The 17,634-nt window shown below is 34.2% G+C and overlaps 1 protein-coding gene across 1 annotated transcript in view; it reads right to left on the bottom strand.

Moving 5' to 3' along the window:
- The window catches only part of CHM (CHM Rab escort protein), a 73,394-nt gene that overhangs the window by 8,537 nt on the left and 47,223 nt on the right, over nt 1-17,634 (bottom strand). The window contains exons 9-13 of the mRNA XM_069811524.1: nt 14,698-14,775; nt 8,646-8,750; nt 7,703-7,766; nt 6,981-7,077; nt 2,496-2,588 (exon numbers count right to left, since the gene is read on the bottom strand). Of these exons, the coding sequence (XP_069667625.1) occupies nt 2,496-2,588; nt 6,981-7,077; nt 7,703-7,766; nt 8,646-8,750; nt 14,698-14,775 (437 nt within the window). The remainder of the gene's footprint in view (nt 1-2,495; nt 2,589-6,980; nt 7,078-7,702; nt 7,767-8,645; nt 8,751-14,697; nt 14,776-17,634) is intronic.

The following is a 17,634-nucleotide window of genomic DNA, read 5'->3' as shown; positions in this document are numbered from 1 at the left end:
TTTTAACAGTGCAGAATGCAATAGAGGAATACACAACATAGATTCTTAGCTTAATAGGTACTATTTGTTTGGCATATTTGCTGTCCCCTTTTTGGTATTTTACCTCCTCTAAAACAAATGAAGCTTGTAAAAGACCTTGTGAGATTTACTTCTTTCCAAGGAAGAAACTTCTAGATAACAATGCATTCAAAACAGTATTTTAAAGCAGTTGAATTAGAAAAAAAAAAGAGATAAATCTACGCTATTCCTTTAGTATCTTTTTATAACTGTCAAATATTTAAAAAAAAATAGGTGCTAACCATACTGAACAGTTTGAAATCTAAATTAAATTCATCAGCCTGTGAAAGTCTAAGCCTTAATACAGGGCAAGATGCTCTTTAATATATTTAAAAGTTCACATTGCTCATAAAAGTTACTTCTTCCTCATTTAGGCAGGAAAATGAATGGAGTCCTCTTCTCCAGGTGACTTTGCCTCTTTGACCTGCCATGGCCCAGTGCTCACTTTATCTGGTGATTCATTTTCAATAACTCCAACAGTATTTGTTCTGACATTTTAATTAAAATACGACCACTACCTCATCCTGATGATAAAAAGGCCTATGTGTCAGTGAAAACTAGCTTTTCAGTGCCTCAGTGCACCTGAGGACCCCTATGATCACAGAGTTTCTACAGAAGAATTTCAGCCAGGTCCTAAACAATATATCATTTCAAAACTGGATCACTTTTAACATTAAGATTAATGCCACCCCCCCAAATGATTAGAAGACACTAAACTGCAAGCCAATCTTTTCTTCACCACTTGAGTCTTTGAAACACATGGCACTGTCTTGAAAATTTAAGATATATGTTAAATATTAAAAGTTGGAAATTAGCAGGCTTTAAATTAACAAATAGCAACATGAAAAGTGTTTACAGCTTTCCAATCTAACAAAATTTTCTACTTACAAACCCTACTTGTATTCTACATATTTGTTTTGTAAAGGCACTTGTATTATAAACATAGTAAAAAATTTACATCTTTGGGACATCAAAGATGCCTTTCCTGTAAGCAAAAAAGAAAATGCATATTATTTAATACTTTACTTCCTGTTAAAAGCACTGTGTTGTCTAACAAAAACAATAAGATATTTCCTTTTTAATTAAAAGGTAGAGGAAAAAAATACCTAAAAACAGAGAAGAACACAGAAAAACAAACTTGTGAAAAGCTAACTCAACCCTTCATGAAATACTGTTCTTGGTTACACAGCCCTGAGAGGAAAAAGAAAGACTGGCCACATAAATTACTGCATTTATTTTTTTTTAACAGGAGGAAATTCTACCTGAATTCATGTTATGCTTCATGAATGAAGCATAACAGTAAACATTATAAGCAAACCAATTATAAATATTATAAAATACTTCCACATCTAACCAACTTGCCTATATACGAACATGAACACTTCCACTGACAGCTAAGTATTGTTTTCTCATAGAACAACTATGATTTACTGTATTTAAGTATGAGCAGACTACATTTAAAAATGCTTTGCCAGGGTTAGAACATAGCAACACCTTCTATGTGCACACTACCAATTCTATGAGCATCTAGCAAAAATAAGATTAAAATCAAGATCTTGGGATTAAATTTCAAAGAATTCTGTGGAACTAGCTCAAAGTATCTCAGGGACAATTTCTTTCTAGGCAACAACTGCTTTGTCAACAGCTGCTTTCCTCTGGGACTGTGAAATTGTCCATCTCAAGGTCAAAGTGCATGAAAGTAGCTGGCAAAGGTTTCCTTGAATTTAGAGCCAAATACTTCATTATTGGAAATTACTGGAAATCTATCTTCCTGATAACACTGCAGTGTGTAACAACTTTACGCTTCCACTGCTTAAAGCAGAATCCAGAGAATTTCAACTAAAAACAGCAAACAAGGAAGCACTTCAAGAAGACAACAAAAGAATGAGCGACAGTCTTAAAGTGAGAGAAGGCAAAAAAACCCTAAGAAGCTTATAGCACTGAGCACATCTGGCAGCTGGAGGAGAAAAGCAAATCACTAACTTTTGGGGTTTTCATAACTTTTGGTAGGGATACCCAGGTGATAGAAATCACTAAAAGCAGGACAGTGTAAAAAAACAGATTCACAAATATTTCATTTCATTACTGCACCTTTGAAAGATATGCTGAGAAGCAAATATGTTTCCATGAAAAAGATAGTGTGAAAAATTAAAAAGGTCCTAGACACTTATAGCCATGGTCCTTGTATAATGAAGTTAAACCACAGCTGAAGAAGACTTGGAACATTAGATCATGTAATACAAAAAACCTGACATCTGTCTAATCAATCTCATTCTCAAAATAGATTCCTTTACTTTGAAATGTTGATATCTAAATAGCAGCTCACCATATGTTGACTCTGATGACAGATTCAGACGTTCAGTAACAGATACTTTAGTTACAAGGGTAAATTATGTTTTTGCAAAATAATCTCTTAATACTTCGTTTATTTATTTTACCTTTTTCTGTATTTAGATTGAATAACTTCTGTACAACAGGCTCTAAATCTTCCCTAGCAGTTTTAGTTGATGGACAGGTTAAATGGACTAAATCTGTTAAAAGAGAACACAAACTAATTACTATCACCAATACACAGATATATAAATATCATTTACAATTTTTAAAAGGCACAACAGTCTTTTAGAAATCACTGCTCTTCATACAAATCACTTCCTTTAACCCAGAGAAGTAAAGTATTATGGAAATACAGTGTATATACACCACACAGAGAAATTTTCTTAACACATCTCATAATTATCTCTCTCTTCCATATATGTTGCTAAGATGAAAGTAAAATTTAACTTCAGCAGTGCAGACAGAGAGAATGCCATTCTATGAAAATGTGTCTACTGATACCAGGAAAAGCAGCAGCAAGAATCTGGACAACACATTGTATTTGCCATTAATAACCTCTAGAAACCCCAAGTGCGTTCTTATCAGTGTCGACAGTCCAATAGTTCAACAACATACTAAACCCACAAATACGACTACTTTCATCAATGCTCTCCTTTAAGAGCTAAATTGGGACTGAGTGGGAATTTGGAAATTTGGCTACTCACAGTTTAAGTCTGGCTGTACAGACAGGAGTAAGTAGGAAGCTATCTTTCTCCACTGAAGTAAAAAGTTTGAGCAAGACTTCCATTTCTTATATTGTACTAAACAGTAAATAGGGGATGAAGTGAATAGATGCATGTTTTATCTTACAGCTCAAGTGGGCTGGCCGTTAACTATTTCTCTCCAGCCACATGGAGAATGAAGAACACTGGGAACACTGTCATGTTTTGACAAACCAGAGAGAATTTAAAGATAAGCACTGCTGAATATCAGAGAACTGCGCTGCGATGTAAGTTATGACACATGCAATCCCTTGGTATAACATAACAAAAACCTCTACAGCGTTTTTATTCATCCACCTTCTTATAGGATGGGCGAAAGAACAGTTTTATGTTTGGGTAAGGGTGAAATTAGGTTAGGTGCGCCAGTAACGATTTCTGACAATTTGCAAAACTGATTTCAGGTACTTGATTTCAAGAGGTGCTCTGTACACATCAGAAACTAATCACAGCATACAGCTAACCCATACTGGAAAAAGATGACATGAAAATATTTTGGACCACAAGAACACATTTGTGGAACTACATAAATGATCACAATTCACCTCACAGCAGGGGCAAATCAACATCATGAAATCCAATTTTGTATTTGTGAAAATTCACAGTTTTGCTTGAATAATGCAGATTTGATACTTAGATTTCTTGCTAATGTACTCGTCTTCACGAAAATAAAGTTGCTAAACAGATTCCTCATGCCACATACTATTCCTTCATTTGTTCTGTTTTGCAAACTAGTGAAGTTGCTGACTCCTTAGAAGAGATGCAGCTCTTGACCTCTTTTCTGTTCCATTGGTCTGTATTCAGATACAGAACCAGCTACTCTGCTGCTTTATCCCACCTGATTTTACATCCATTCATTACAACCCTCATCTTAAAGCTTTTTACAAAACCACCTTAACTGACTCATTTGCTACTGAATAGTTGTCTGGGAACTTACCAGCAGAGAAATATCTGTCAGAGAATCATGAAGTTTAACGTATCTTTGTACGAAGTTTAAACTGATTCATTTTTTTCTTCATTACTGTACATTTCTGATCAATTCAATAGCAATGTATAGCTATGGTGTTATTTTAAATCCATATAACATTTTTCTCTTTTCACTCTGAAATCTGGCTATATTTGTGTTGTTATTTACAAGTACATCATAGGTATCTTGAATGATTTCCTGGCCGCAGCTATGCCACAGTAAGTTTGACACTGACTCCAGGCGACCAGAAATTTAACCCTTCATGGTCCTCTTCTTTCAGCTTGCACACACAGAGATTATATTCAAACATTAATACCCATTTTTTATTTAACCAAAACCAAACCTTCTGTCTAGAAGGGGTATGTACTAAAAAAAGTAAAAGATAATGAAAGCCTCCCTGTAATCTTAACTAAATGTTTACAATCCCAAACGTTGTAATACCATCTATTCTTTCCTCAAAAAACCCAGCTATAAATCACTAAAGTTCACATCATTTACTTTCTATAAAATCTTTTTTATTATCTTTAAGGTTATAGCTATGAGTCACAGTCATCAGTATATATTTTGATTATAGTTGATTTACTCGAGTATAACTGCATTAGTTACAGTGGTTGCCAACATTTGTCTTCAAGTAATTCTTCTAGCAAGAAGAACGATGAGTTTAGTTCATGATTTCATCATTACAGTCTCAATTTTTAGGGCAAGTGAAGGAGTTTGGTTCCACTCAACTGGCATTACAGATTATGTGCCTGTCATTTATGCAGTGTGATCAAAGAGTAGATGTATTTGTATACTTATCTTAAATAATTGTTTGACGGAGAAATCACTCAGGTTAAAACCCATTTACAGATAATGATGTAAAAGTTTTTTAAAAAATTATGAATTACGTCCCATAACTAGAACTGAGCTATACCTAAAATAGAACTATATTATTTCAATACATGAAGACAAATTTCATGAAGGAACGTAGTACCTTCTCTTCTGAAATGAAAAGAATTTATGGAGAAAAGTAAATAACAGAAACCTTAATTTTTCAGCAGCACAGAAATTCTCATGAAACTAATAATTTACACCTACTTGAATATCAATCCTTCTTTAATTTCACTTCCTGCTATATGTATTTTGTGAACCCTTAAATAAAGTAAATCAGATATTTAAAGGATAAGTATTAACAATATGCTTTATAGCACTAAATTCTTAATTACAGGTTTGTTTGGGTTTTTTATTAAGTAGGAAATATAACTTTGAATGACTTAATCATTTAGTTCACTCTTCTTTCATATGCAAAGAACTGAGTTCAAGCCTAGGTAACAGTAAAATAAATTGGTTATTATTACAGTTACTTATTTTTGGTTAAAAAGCATTAGGTCAGGCAACCTCTAATTCTATGTATCTTCCGTAGTGTCCCAAGCTGGTATTCTAATTAACACAATTCAGAAGAATTTGGAAAGAAAAATAAATACCCAGTAAGAACATTTTGTTGCTCATCTATTTCAAGTTCACATAAAATACCAACAAGAGTCATAAAGCTCTGTACATAGAAAACTGTTAACGGAAATACTGGGATGTCCCTTCTAGAAAGGTGATCTCTGTGATATTTTTAGAATTAAAGAATCTAATGCAGTAGATGACAGTAACAAAGTTCTTATAAGAATTTTTATAACTATACCTCAAATATATCATGATGCACTCCCTCCCTCTCCAAATCTCATAATGGGACACAATCCCACCTCTCCCAAAACTTTCAGAAGATAAAAAGCCCCCAAATACAGTGTACTTCAGGTACTTCAATTTAGTATTTCAGCTAAGGTAGTCCATTTTCAAAAAAACAAACTAACGACAAACTACCAGTAAGATGTGCTCCAAAACATTCTGCCAGAAATAATATTGAAATATACTTGATGCTTGTACTGCAAACCTATCCTTATGAAACCAAAAATTTGTAGCACTTTTTACAAGGCCACAGAGTCCTACAGCATAAAGATTCTCTTAAATTTCAAAGGCAGTCTGAAAGGAAAAAAAAAACCCAAACAAAAAACCCCACATGCATCCATGTTAACCTAGATCCCACCTTTTTGCTTACAGGTTTTTTCAGAAATGATTTGAGAAAATACTTTGGGTGGGTTTTGACCCTTTAATTATAGTGGTAAGAGAAATTCTTGGCAGAAAATTTTACAAAGAAAACATTTCTAAGTTAAAAAAAACTTAATATTTTTACTTGAAGACTGCACAATCTTAGCTAGTTGCAGTGGAGAAGAAACAGTCTGCTAGAGCTCTCCACTAACATTATCTGCCATTCTACAAAATCTTCAGTTGTCTTAACAATCTTGCAGAATGTGGAATTCTAATACTTTTTTTATCTAAAAAAAAAATAAAATACAGCAGTCATATCAAAAAGCTCTTTGTTGGTGCTATTTTATAATTGTGGTACAGTGAACAGGGTATTGTCCCAGTACTAATAAGACTACAACTATCAAGCTTATTAGGCACCTAAGTGTTAAAAGGAACATTTGACATGTGATCCATTTGGAAATAAAGAACGATATATTTAATTACCATGAAAATCACAATAAAAGTTTACATAAATAATTATCACCTGTAAATTCAAAAAGATTGAATGCAACAAGAATCTTGTAGTATGATTCCTAAGCCATATGAAGCAGCACACAACTGCTATAGAATGAAGACAATGGACTATTTCTCTCATCTGCTGGTAACAGTAACCTACTATACACTGTTTTCTCAGGTAATAGCCTGGTCATTGTGCAGCACAGGAATGATATGCACATATTTTAAATTTTGTTTCAGAGGTGATATAGTCAAAAGGAAAAATATAGTTAAGATTACATATACCCTGTACTTACAAGTGTCCTTCATGCATGTCATGGTTGAGGAACACAACTCAATAACGCAAACTGCTGGTTTTCCTAGATCCACTGGAGGCACTGTCAAAATGGAAACCTATCAAACAGAAGGAACAACTTATATTAAAGAAGAGTAACATGGAGGATGAGGCAACCAAAACAATTCTGAGTAAAGGTGAAAAATAACTGCAGACAGTTATACAATTTTGTTTTCTGGTTTATTAGTAACAATTTGTGCAATCAATCCTGCAGAATTTGAGCATTCAAGAATTTCTACCCAAGTCAGCAAGGCCACCTTTGTTAGCAATGTCTGCAGCTGCCAAACAGAAAGAAAACCTCCTATCACAGCCTTTTCCAAAAGGATGACAGTTTAGAAACTCTGATGGCAAGAGACTGCAAAATCTTTTTTTGAACACTGGGCAGAGCACTGTTAGTTGAGAATGACTGGAGAACTTTTATGCAGGACTGCTACTAGTAAGACTTAGGAAGAACAGACTTGTCTGTCATATATGCTCTTATTTTATAGTGCGAACCAAACAGCCATGGAACTAAAATGAAATAAAATAAAACTCCTAATAGTTTTTATAGAGACTCACAAATTAAACAATTATCAGTAGAAAGAGCTGACTAAAAAGCTGGATTCATGCAGAAACAAAAGCCTGAATTAATTCCTGCCAACTTACAATTCATAAAGAGATAAGTGATACAAAATTGATACATACCTGCTGCTCTGAATCTGTGTTTAGTACAGACTGATCTGTAATGAGCACTGCTCTGGAGATCTGCCTACAATTAAACAGAACAATTCTGACATTTCACAAAAACGTAAAAAGTAGCAATTTGGATTCATCGTTTTGGCAATACCAATCTAAATATAATACTGTGGGAAGGCTATTTATGATTGTTAGTGGGATATCTTGCCTGTTGCTGAAGTAGGAACACATCTGGAACACTAATGTAGTATTTTCAATGACCCAAATAGATGATGAATAAATAAGCCAGTGCTGTTATGTAAAACAGCTGGAATATCCTTCTGATTTTTTAAAAAAATCTTTTGTTTATCTGATCAAGATTAGTAGCAACATATTACAGGACTTTTTATGTTCCAAACAGCACAGGACACTTTGGACTAAGGGGAAACATACTAGGGTGGAGCTCACGAATTGAAGTTTCTAATCCTCCATTGCCTATGATTATTTCTGCACTGCACCTACTACTACAGTTTTGCTAATATATTATCTGCAGTATTTTGAAGAAAAAGGCAGCAGCATATGTCCAATGCTTTTGGCAAGAACAACAAAAATCAGAGAAAACAATGACTTTTAATACTTTTCTAAACCTGACCAAATTTCAAGTGAGAACAGCAATAGGCACCTCCACCTTCCGAACACTTTTTAACAAATATGAAATCCTAATGCACTCAGAGCTATTGGATTTTTTATAAGGCAAAGGGGAATATGATTTAGAGGACAATTTAAGAAAACCTAAAGATAGAAAGTATACAGTATGCCCTGAAGTATATAGAAGACGACCAGAACTATGCACAGAACTAAGCTGTACTGCAAAGATAAAGCAGGAGACAATAATCTCTTAAGTTTAACTTGCAGGGTACTTCATACACTATTATTTAAAGAAATTTACTATGTTTACTGTTTTACCACATACCTGTAACACACATTTGTGCATACGCTCTCTGAAAGGTAACTATCCTCCACAATAAAATAATTAGCACTTATTCTTTGTCCAAAATGATCCACAATAGCTTTGCATCTGTTTTTTTTAAAAAAAAATAAAAATCAAACCAAAATAAGATATTTAGATATAAGGTAACAAAAGCATGTGTAAGTTTTCGGAATTGAGTTATATAGCACATCATTTATATCTTTCAAATAAGTTAGTTACACATTTAACAGGTGAACCCCTGAAACAACTCAACTGAAATTGATAATTAAATCATAAACTTACACATTCTACCTGGTATATACAATTTTTTACTTGCAATGCAATTATAGATAATGGTATTGGAACATTAATAAACTGGTCACTTTATAAGGAAAACTAAATATAAGCTAATAACACTGGCATTTGATTGTACGTGAAAATGGCATACATTTCTTACTTCATGATACATGGAAAAGTAATACTGTGAATTATTTTGTAGGTGCTACCCTACTGCAGTGTTATTTTTCCCCAGTCAGCAACCTTTAGCAAAGACAAGTTTATTTTGACAATAATATTTGACAAATTAAATGGCAAATTAACTGAAGAGATGGAAGGAAAAATCCCTGAGAAATGTGTGCATCAGACTGTTCCTAGAGAACTTTTCTGAGCTTCTATATTTGTGACTAAATGCACTATTTATCTCTAAATTACACAAGAAAGGATTAACTAAGCCACATTGCTTTAAGAGCAACACAAACATTCTTGATAGATACTGCTTGACTTTGAACATATACAAATTCTAATCTAAGCATGTATTAGTCTGCCTCAGGCAATTCTTGAAAAGTAAAAAAAAAGAAAAAAAAAAACAAAAAAAAGAAAAAAAACCCCCAAAACCCAAGGACCAGCCTTGCCCCCCCGCCCGCCCATTTTTCTGAATGCAAGCAGGTCAAAATAAAATGAGATTAATTAAAAGTCGAGACATCGCTACAAAAATTTTCAAAATTCAAGTGTAACACAACACACTAACACTCATAAATGGGACAGAAATGAAAACCACGGAAAGAAGCAATTCAGAGAGCTTAAATGAGAACAGGATAGAAACTGCAGATTTTAACGGGGAAAGATCTCTATGAAAAAACAAACTTCAGACTTTAATATAACATATATGAAACTAAATCATACATATGAGACAAATAAAAAGGAGGCTGCATACAGATACTAACTAAAAACTTCTACTGCTGATTCCTGCATGCCATGATCTGTGTTCTATTTAATTGTACATAGGCTCCTCAAACTGAGACACTGCAAACATTTTTAGAAACTCCTAGAGGTTTAAAGAGCACCTATCTTAATGAATGCTTTTCCTATCTAAAGTGCAAGGAAAATATGTGCACTACAGTTTCTTTCTTTATAGCTTGTTTCCATATCCTAAGAGACTTTAAGGCTTAATACTGATTTCTAAAACAAGATTTTAAGATTTTCTACAATATCAGAACACTTCCTGTACAACTAAATAAAGCAAATTAGCTTTATTTAACTTTCGCTTGGTTTATGAAACTTACTGCATATTTTTTTTTAATTAAATTCTTCTGAATCAGTATCTCAATGTTTCAGTCAATTTAATATACAGGATTCAAACCAGTAAATGCTCTCTCACACATTTACAAACACACACACAGACACACGTGCGCACACACAGGAAAACATCAAAAGAAACAAAAGGATGCCCAATACAGAGATCCCTTACAGATTTAAATGTGTTTTATCATAGTGCAACATTATTGCTGTATCAGTAGGTATCTGACATGCAAGTTATGCCTTATGAACAAACAGCATTTCTGTAACTTCAATTTATTCATTAGCTTCTGTGATCAAAACAATCTATAAAACTAGAGATGAGAACCAAACCTAAATAAGTAACAGCAATCAGCTACCACTAGCTTTAGTAAACCACTTGCTTCTGCAGTGTGAAATGAGAATGGAAAAAGGGTGCATGCAATGCTTATTTACAAACATAAGAGGCTGATGACAATTAAGCGTGTTTTTATAACACTAACTTCTAACGCTGATTTCATAGGAACCTGGATACTACATATATAGCTATATTCAAATTCAACACGTAACTTGAAAACAGTAATTAGAAGAAGTCTAATGGTACAAGCATTGTTTAACTTTAAACATGTAGTATTCTTCATACAGTTTCAATCACATTCTATTCAACATGTGTTTCACTTGTAACTTTAAGAAGTTTTTTCCTAATGTTAACCTGATTTCATTCTCAAGCACTCATTTGAATACTGCAAATAAACAAGGAAGTCAAGCTGCTACAGTTCATTTCTAATTATAACCTTTCTTATTGTTTATGAAACAATTTCCCCTGCCACCCCCCTAAACATTATTGAAGGGGAAAGGTTGATTAAATGTCATGTTGCATCACTCAAAGCCAGCAAGAGCAACTACACACTTTTTATTTTCCTGCTAAGTGTTGTTTCCTCTCCTTTGTTCAGGAATAGCTATCAGGTCATATGTTTGATAAGATTTTACACAGAAAAAGAGATAGCGCTTTTAATTTCAGTCTCCACTTTACTTCAAAGGATGATGCTGAGAAAATTTCTTTCAAGTACTGCTTCCAAATATGGAAAACACTTATGCACTGACATTATCAGGTCTCTGTCATCTGATATGTGTTGGGACAATGAATCATACAGAACCCTCCATTGACCTTCTTTCAATGTGTCTAGATAAAAGGATGAAAATTAGAATCCATCTCCTTGCAGTGCCACGAGTTATAAATGTACTTTATAGGGCTCATTATCCAAACTAATGGACTAAGGGCGACATCCTTGAAATGGACTTACCAGCACTGACAAAGCCAGTATGCAATATTTCAAGAAAGATATGTAAATTACTATGCGTTTGCTATATCTTTTTATTACAGATGTATAAATTTCCATTTATCATATCTTTTCCATTTTTGAGACAGAATTATGTAATTGGAAACATACGTAAAATGTGATCAACATAACATCCCTACCATTATTATTAATGGAATCCATGCAATTTAAAATACTTCAGATTTTATCATATGTACCCCAAAAAGTGACCTACAATAAACACGGAAAAATAAACAACAAAAAGAAAAATAATTAGCGTGTATATATTCAATGTGCTTTCTCCTCAACCTAAGGAATATGATCTGGTTTTTATTTTCTAACAGAGCATCAGAGTTTTATCAAGAACACAGGATGTTCTGCATATGTATTAAAACAGCAAACCTAGTCTGATACAATACGTAAAAAATAGAAATTTTCAGGTGGATTACCAAAACCTTAAAATAGCTATGTCTACAAGTTTCTACATTTTCACACTGTTTTCTCTGAATCTTACTTTCATAAACTATAAAAATTACTATAAATTATAAAAATAATTGTATAGTTGGGGATAGAAAAAGGAGTTGGAATAACCTTTGTTGATATTTAGGGACTTCAAATTAAATTCTAAACTAGCAACAAAGTTTGAGAAGAAAATCAAGGCTGCAGCTGTAAGAATAAGTTTTCCTTACATGTCCTAAAGCAAGAATATTAAAAATAGTGAAAAAATAACTGCACTAAGATCTTTATGAAGTCTGGAAGCCTATGGAAGATGCTTATAAAATAGTAATGAATACTACACAATTTGACTAAATTTCTACTGTTGTGAGTTTAACCTATTTGTAACCGAGGTAAGCTGCCTCCGAAACTACAGAGACAGCTGTACTGACAACACGATATGAATTTGTCTATTACCAATTACTATTAATGGCCTGTTGACTCAAAAGCTCAGTAACTCATAAATACCCTCATTAACAATTTGATAGCTGATTTTTATTAAGCAAAACACTGAAGCCCAAAGTCAAGAGGAAATTAGAGCTGATGCAGGGAGGGAAACACAGAGTCAGGAAAGAGATAACATGAAGAAAGAAGAAGGAGGGAAAGGAAATAGTGATGATCTTGGCAACAAACTGGATAGCTTGCTAAGTAACACTCTAAGGAAAAGACTTAGCAAGTAAAAGCAATATTGCACTCAGGTGAGAGAAAAGAAAATCAAGAGAAATAACGTAACTGAATAAAACCATGTACCTAGGTCAAAGAAACTCAGCTTTTTGAGTGACATTTTTGCTATGGTGAAGACGATGTTTGAGACTTTTTAAAATTACTAGGGAAAAAAAAGAGAACATTATATGATCCTTCTTTCATTGCTGAAAATACCTTTTCAAAAAACATTTTGTCCTAGGCTGCATTATTTTCATCATCTCAAAGAAGTCTGACACTTCCCTTCTCTTCTACACATATTTTTTGTTAACTTTTATTTTGATGTAGAAATGCCACTTGGTAAAATACCTGCTTTGAAACTATGGCAGACGTAAAAAGAGACAACAGAATCAGGCAGATGGCTCCAAGGAAAAGGCAGCTGACTAGACTTGGGAAGCTGGATGTGTTGTGCTTCTTCATATTCAGCATCAGATAATGGCATTATTGAAAGACCAAAGTTTTTGGAATAATGAAAGTCTGGTAAAGTCTTTTAAAAATATTTCAGTGATTCTGCACCTCAAAAACCTGTCCTTCTGTTTTAAGTGAGAATGGCGTAAGTGAACCACTAAAGCAGCCTAATAGCCTAAAAAAAAGACACTTGAAACCTATCTGAAACCCTGAGGAACATATTCGATTCAAAACATAAAAGCAGGTTAAAGGAGGAGCAGCACTCCACCTTTTTTGGAATACATATAGCCTTAACAAGGAAAACATTCATTTCAAAGGTCTTCAGAATGTGCAAAAGAAGCTGAAAACTGGGGTAACCAGCACCACTGACCAGTTAAGATCTCCATAGAGTGGTGTTCGGAAGTTACTAACAACTATAAGCTTTGTTCCTCTGAAAGAGCAAGTTAACTATTTAAACACTATTGAAAAATAAAGCTGCCTGCAGTAAAAGTTCAAGTATTACTGTTAAAATAAACTATAGAGTTTATGAAAGGGGCATAATTTCATCTGCATATGAATCATGCACCTAAAACAACAACACACATGATGAAATGCTATCACATTTGCATCTCAAAGTCTAAAACTGTGCAATGAACTTCAGAACCTTAAAGAACTGACAGAAAGATAAAATCTGTTGTTCATCGAATTTCAGGGAAAACAGATATTACTTGACCATGTCATGACAAATCTAGCTACAAGTACCATGCTCAAAGAGTCAAATGTGCAGTGCAACTGGAAAGTAAACACATTACACCGATCATTTAACTGCTGATTTTCCTAATAGAATGTTACTACATGTTTTCTAGCTTAATTTGCAAAATTTTCTCCAGAATGTTTTAAACTTTTCAATTACAGAGACTAAGCTGAAAAGAGACTCTTAAAAGAGCCAGAGTCTGCAGTTAGACTAATAACTGACAGAATGTATGTAACAGAAATCATGACAATTTACAGAGGTGTGAAAAATGCCACTATGGAAAAAACTGTGGGTTGATTTTTCTTAGCTCAACTCTAAACCCGCCTACAGGCCTGATATTGTTGTAAAAGAATTTATCCTAGGATAAGAGGGCAGCATAGTTTATGACAACAATCTACCTAAAAACTCATTAAAGTCTTTTCTCTTGGAGTGACATGCATTATCAGCAAAGATTAATCTGATGAGTCTTTAGGTGAGCTCCATTTTTAAAAATGCAATAACAGAGGGCTTTGTTGTCATCTGATGAAAATCAATTAGAGTAGGTAAGGCCACAAGGAAAACTAACATCACTCATCACCAGCCCCCCGGCAGCTGAAATGATTTGTCTTCCAAGCTTGGGTGATCAGGAGCTGTAGTAATATCACAGGGAAATTAATTTAGTTTCTATATTCTAGACCCACTTTCCTTGTTCTGGAGGACCTATACACAAATTACTTTTAATCAAGGTTGATGTGTTATTAATACCAAGGAGGATCTTTGAAGAATCTTTTTTTTTTAAATTGACTTAACACATTTTTCATCTGTATTTTGTATATAAACAGAAGGTTACTTATATTACCCTTACCGTCCAGATTCTTTGTCCACTACAAGGCACTGCACGGAATGGCGAAGACAATAGATTCCACCAAATACGGCACACATCCTAGAAACATATTAAGAAAAAATAAAGGTTACTCCTATCATGACTAATTGTAATCAGTGTGAGTGTGTGTCATAAGCAAGGCAAAGGCCTGTGCATGATGTAGTACATTTTTAATGACGTTGTCTTAATCTCTGAATCAGACAATCAAAAACCAATCAAAATAAAACACATCAAACAGTTTTTGTAAAGAATATGTTGTTAACTTTTTTTTGTATTAGCATTTATCTTAGTCCTCTAAATTGTTACACTAGCTTGAGCACTCATTCTCTGTTACCATCGTCGGTCATTCAGGATGGAAAAGCATCTATTTACTGAAGATGCACAGAGTATCTACTGACCACACTACATTGCACGTGGTATGGAACGAGAATGCAAGAACACACTATAACCATACCAAACTCCTACTACAATTCCAAGTGTGTATAATTCAGAAGTTATTTCTCTGCTCTGACAAAATGTACTGTGGGAACTTCATTGGCTAAAAGCAGCTTAATTTTTGAGGGCATTAAGTGCCTCACTAGAATGAAGACTTCTTACAATCTAAAGGTGCCCTCTTACAAATAGGAATTCCTCCAGGTTCTGCCTATGTTATGATATAGTTGCTTACGATATTCTGCACATGGACTGATGAAAACTTCCTAAATGAAAAAGGAACTGGCTTCACAAGTCAGTTTGTCAAAATCTAATGTATACTAAACTATTTAGCCATTTTCCATTTGCAAACAAAGCCCATTACCTAAACCAAGGAAAATTATACTACCCAAACATTAAACCAATATTGCAAATCATCTGTTTTAAACTCTAAGGAGACTCACAGTTTAAAGAAACTAGATTACAACATTTAAATATGAGGTAGTTACTTTTGAATATATGTTTATACCAACTTCTCAAAAAAACAGTTTTTATTGAGACATTCTGTAATAATTCAGTCAAGCTTCTCTATTTTGCTTTGACGCAGTGAGATATACACAGTTGAGAACGGCAGTGCTGCAGCAGGGGTCAACAAGCCAAACTCAGTACTGGGCAGAGACCAGAACAGGTCTGTGGGAGAAGAGGAGACTTTAGCACACCACTTGCAACATGGCTTATTGTAAGAAGCAACCCGCTGCTATACCCTGCACACATTCCTGCCTAGCAAAACACCGCACTTAGTTGGAGGTATTTGTCTTCCACTCACCCCGGTGTTCCACTGCTGAGTACTTGTAAGGAAGCATTCCAGAGACTTCCCTGCTAAATCATACTCAAATTTCCCACTTTTTAAAATGGTCAACAAACCATTTTCTTCTTTCCATTCTGGGATTCCAGAGAGGAGCTAGTCTGACTGTACCTACTGCCTGACTCCTGGGCCTCCATGTGAGGTCAGCCCACTGCCAGATTTCATCACTAGCCAAGATCTTTTATCACCTCCTCGAAGAGATCTCTGACTAAAACTCTTCACCAGATGAATCTGTCCGATGCAAAGCCTGAAACTGCTCTCCCGTAACGCTCCACGGTAAAAGTTCAGTTGGTCTGGTGATAAACACGATCCCGGGTTAATCCCCGCATCCTCACTGATATCTGCCAAAAAATAGGCTTGATCTCTGGGGATTACTTTTCTGTTGATTTAATGTGACACAAGGTAAATTAATTCACAAAAAAAATAAAGTTCAGTTCCTGCAAGCGATGCCTAAAATTTTTACTGGGCCCCCACTAACATTGAAATGACTGCGATATCACTAGTTATAAGGTTTTTTTTAACTCTAGCTCCTGAAAGATTTTAATATAAACCCACATTCTTCAAAATGCTATCAAGCAAGTATAAACAACCAATATTCTTTTTGCTATGTATGTTTAAAAAACTCTTTAAACTTTCTGTGAGAGCACTATAATGCAGAGAAATTCAGGATCTTACAGAAACAAGATATACGTTAGAGAGTCTCGAGGATAGAGCTTCACGATTAACTCTGAATTCAGATAAACTTCAGTCAGTTTTTTGTTTACAGTGCATTATTTCAGGGGCATTCTTATTATAAGAATAATACAGAAGGCAGAGGATGAAGTTCTCTAGAACTTGGTGTGACAAAAAAACCAGTAAGAACATTTAAAAAATATTTTTCAAATTATTTTTAAAAAGAAATCATCTTTCTCTCTAAAATTTTCAGTCAGCATGGAAATTACACAGTGGAAAAAGGTAAAGAAAAAAGATGGGGGAGATGCGTCTGATCCTTTACCATAAAATTTCAGGTTTGGCTGTTTCCAATGTCTGATCTCTCTTGGGCACCTTTAATTTTTTTTTAATTTAATTTTATTTACTCATTTAAGAATCTCCAGTGGTTCATTCAAATCAATCAGCTATCACTGACCTCTTCTCATGTAAGCTGAAGAAAAAGAATGAACAAATAATTTGCACATTGACAAAAACTGCATATCCCTTTCTCAGAGAGAACTGCTCTATTAGAGACAACTGTCAAATGCTATCAAGTGACATTTCACAATTCCTCCTTCAGCCTACAAGTTAAATACACCTGTGTTCTTGTGATCCCTATTATTCAAAAGTAAATAGCCTCTCATGAGTAAATCATAAAACAGTCTGTAGCACATTTGATACAGTGACACACTGTTCCATTTTACCATGCTGGAGAAGGAAACTGAGTTTTCCGAGTTCCTGTTATTCAGCTGAGTTTTGGTGTGACCGAGACATTTGATGTTCAGCTCACAAATGAAAGGACAGAGCTGAAACTGGGAGGGCATAAAAATTAGAAATTACACCTGCCATTTCATTAACAGAGTCTGCCTAGGTATTGTATTTAAAATAATGTGTACTTCTATTTGTCTTTTGGTAGAGTTTACACTATAATTTAACAGACTAGTGTGACTACA

Source organism: Haliaeetus albicilla, chromosome 23 (assembly GCF_947461875.1).
Source record: "Haliaeetus albicilla chromosome 23, bHalAlb1.1, whole genome shotgun sequence".
Lineage (NCBI taxonomy): Eukaryota > Metazoa > Chordata > Aves > Accipitriformes > Accipitridae > Haliaeetus > Haliaeetus albicilla.
This window is presented reverse-complemented; position numbering and strand designations above follow the sequence as displayed.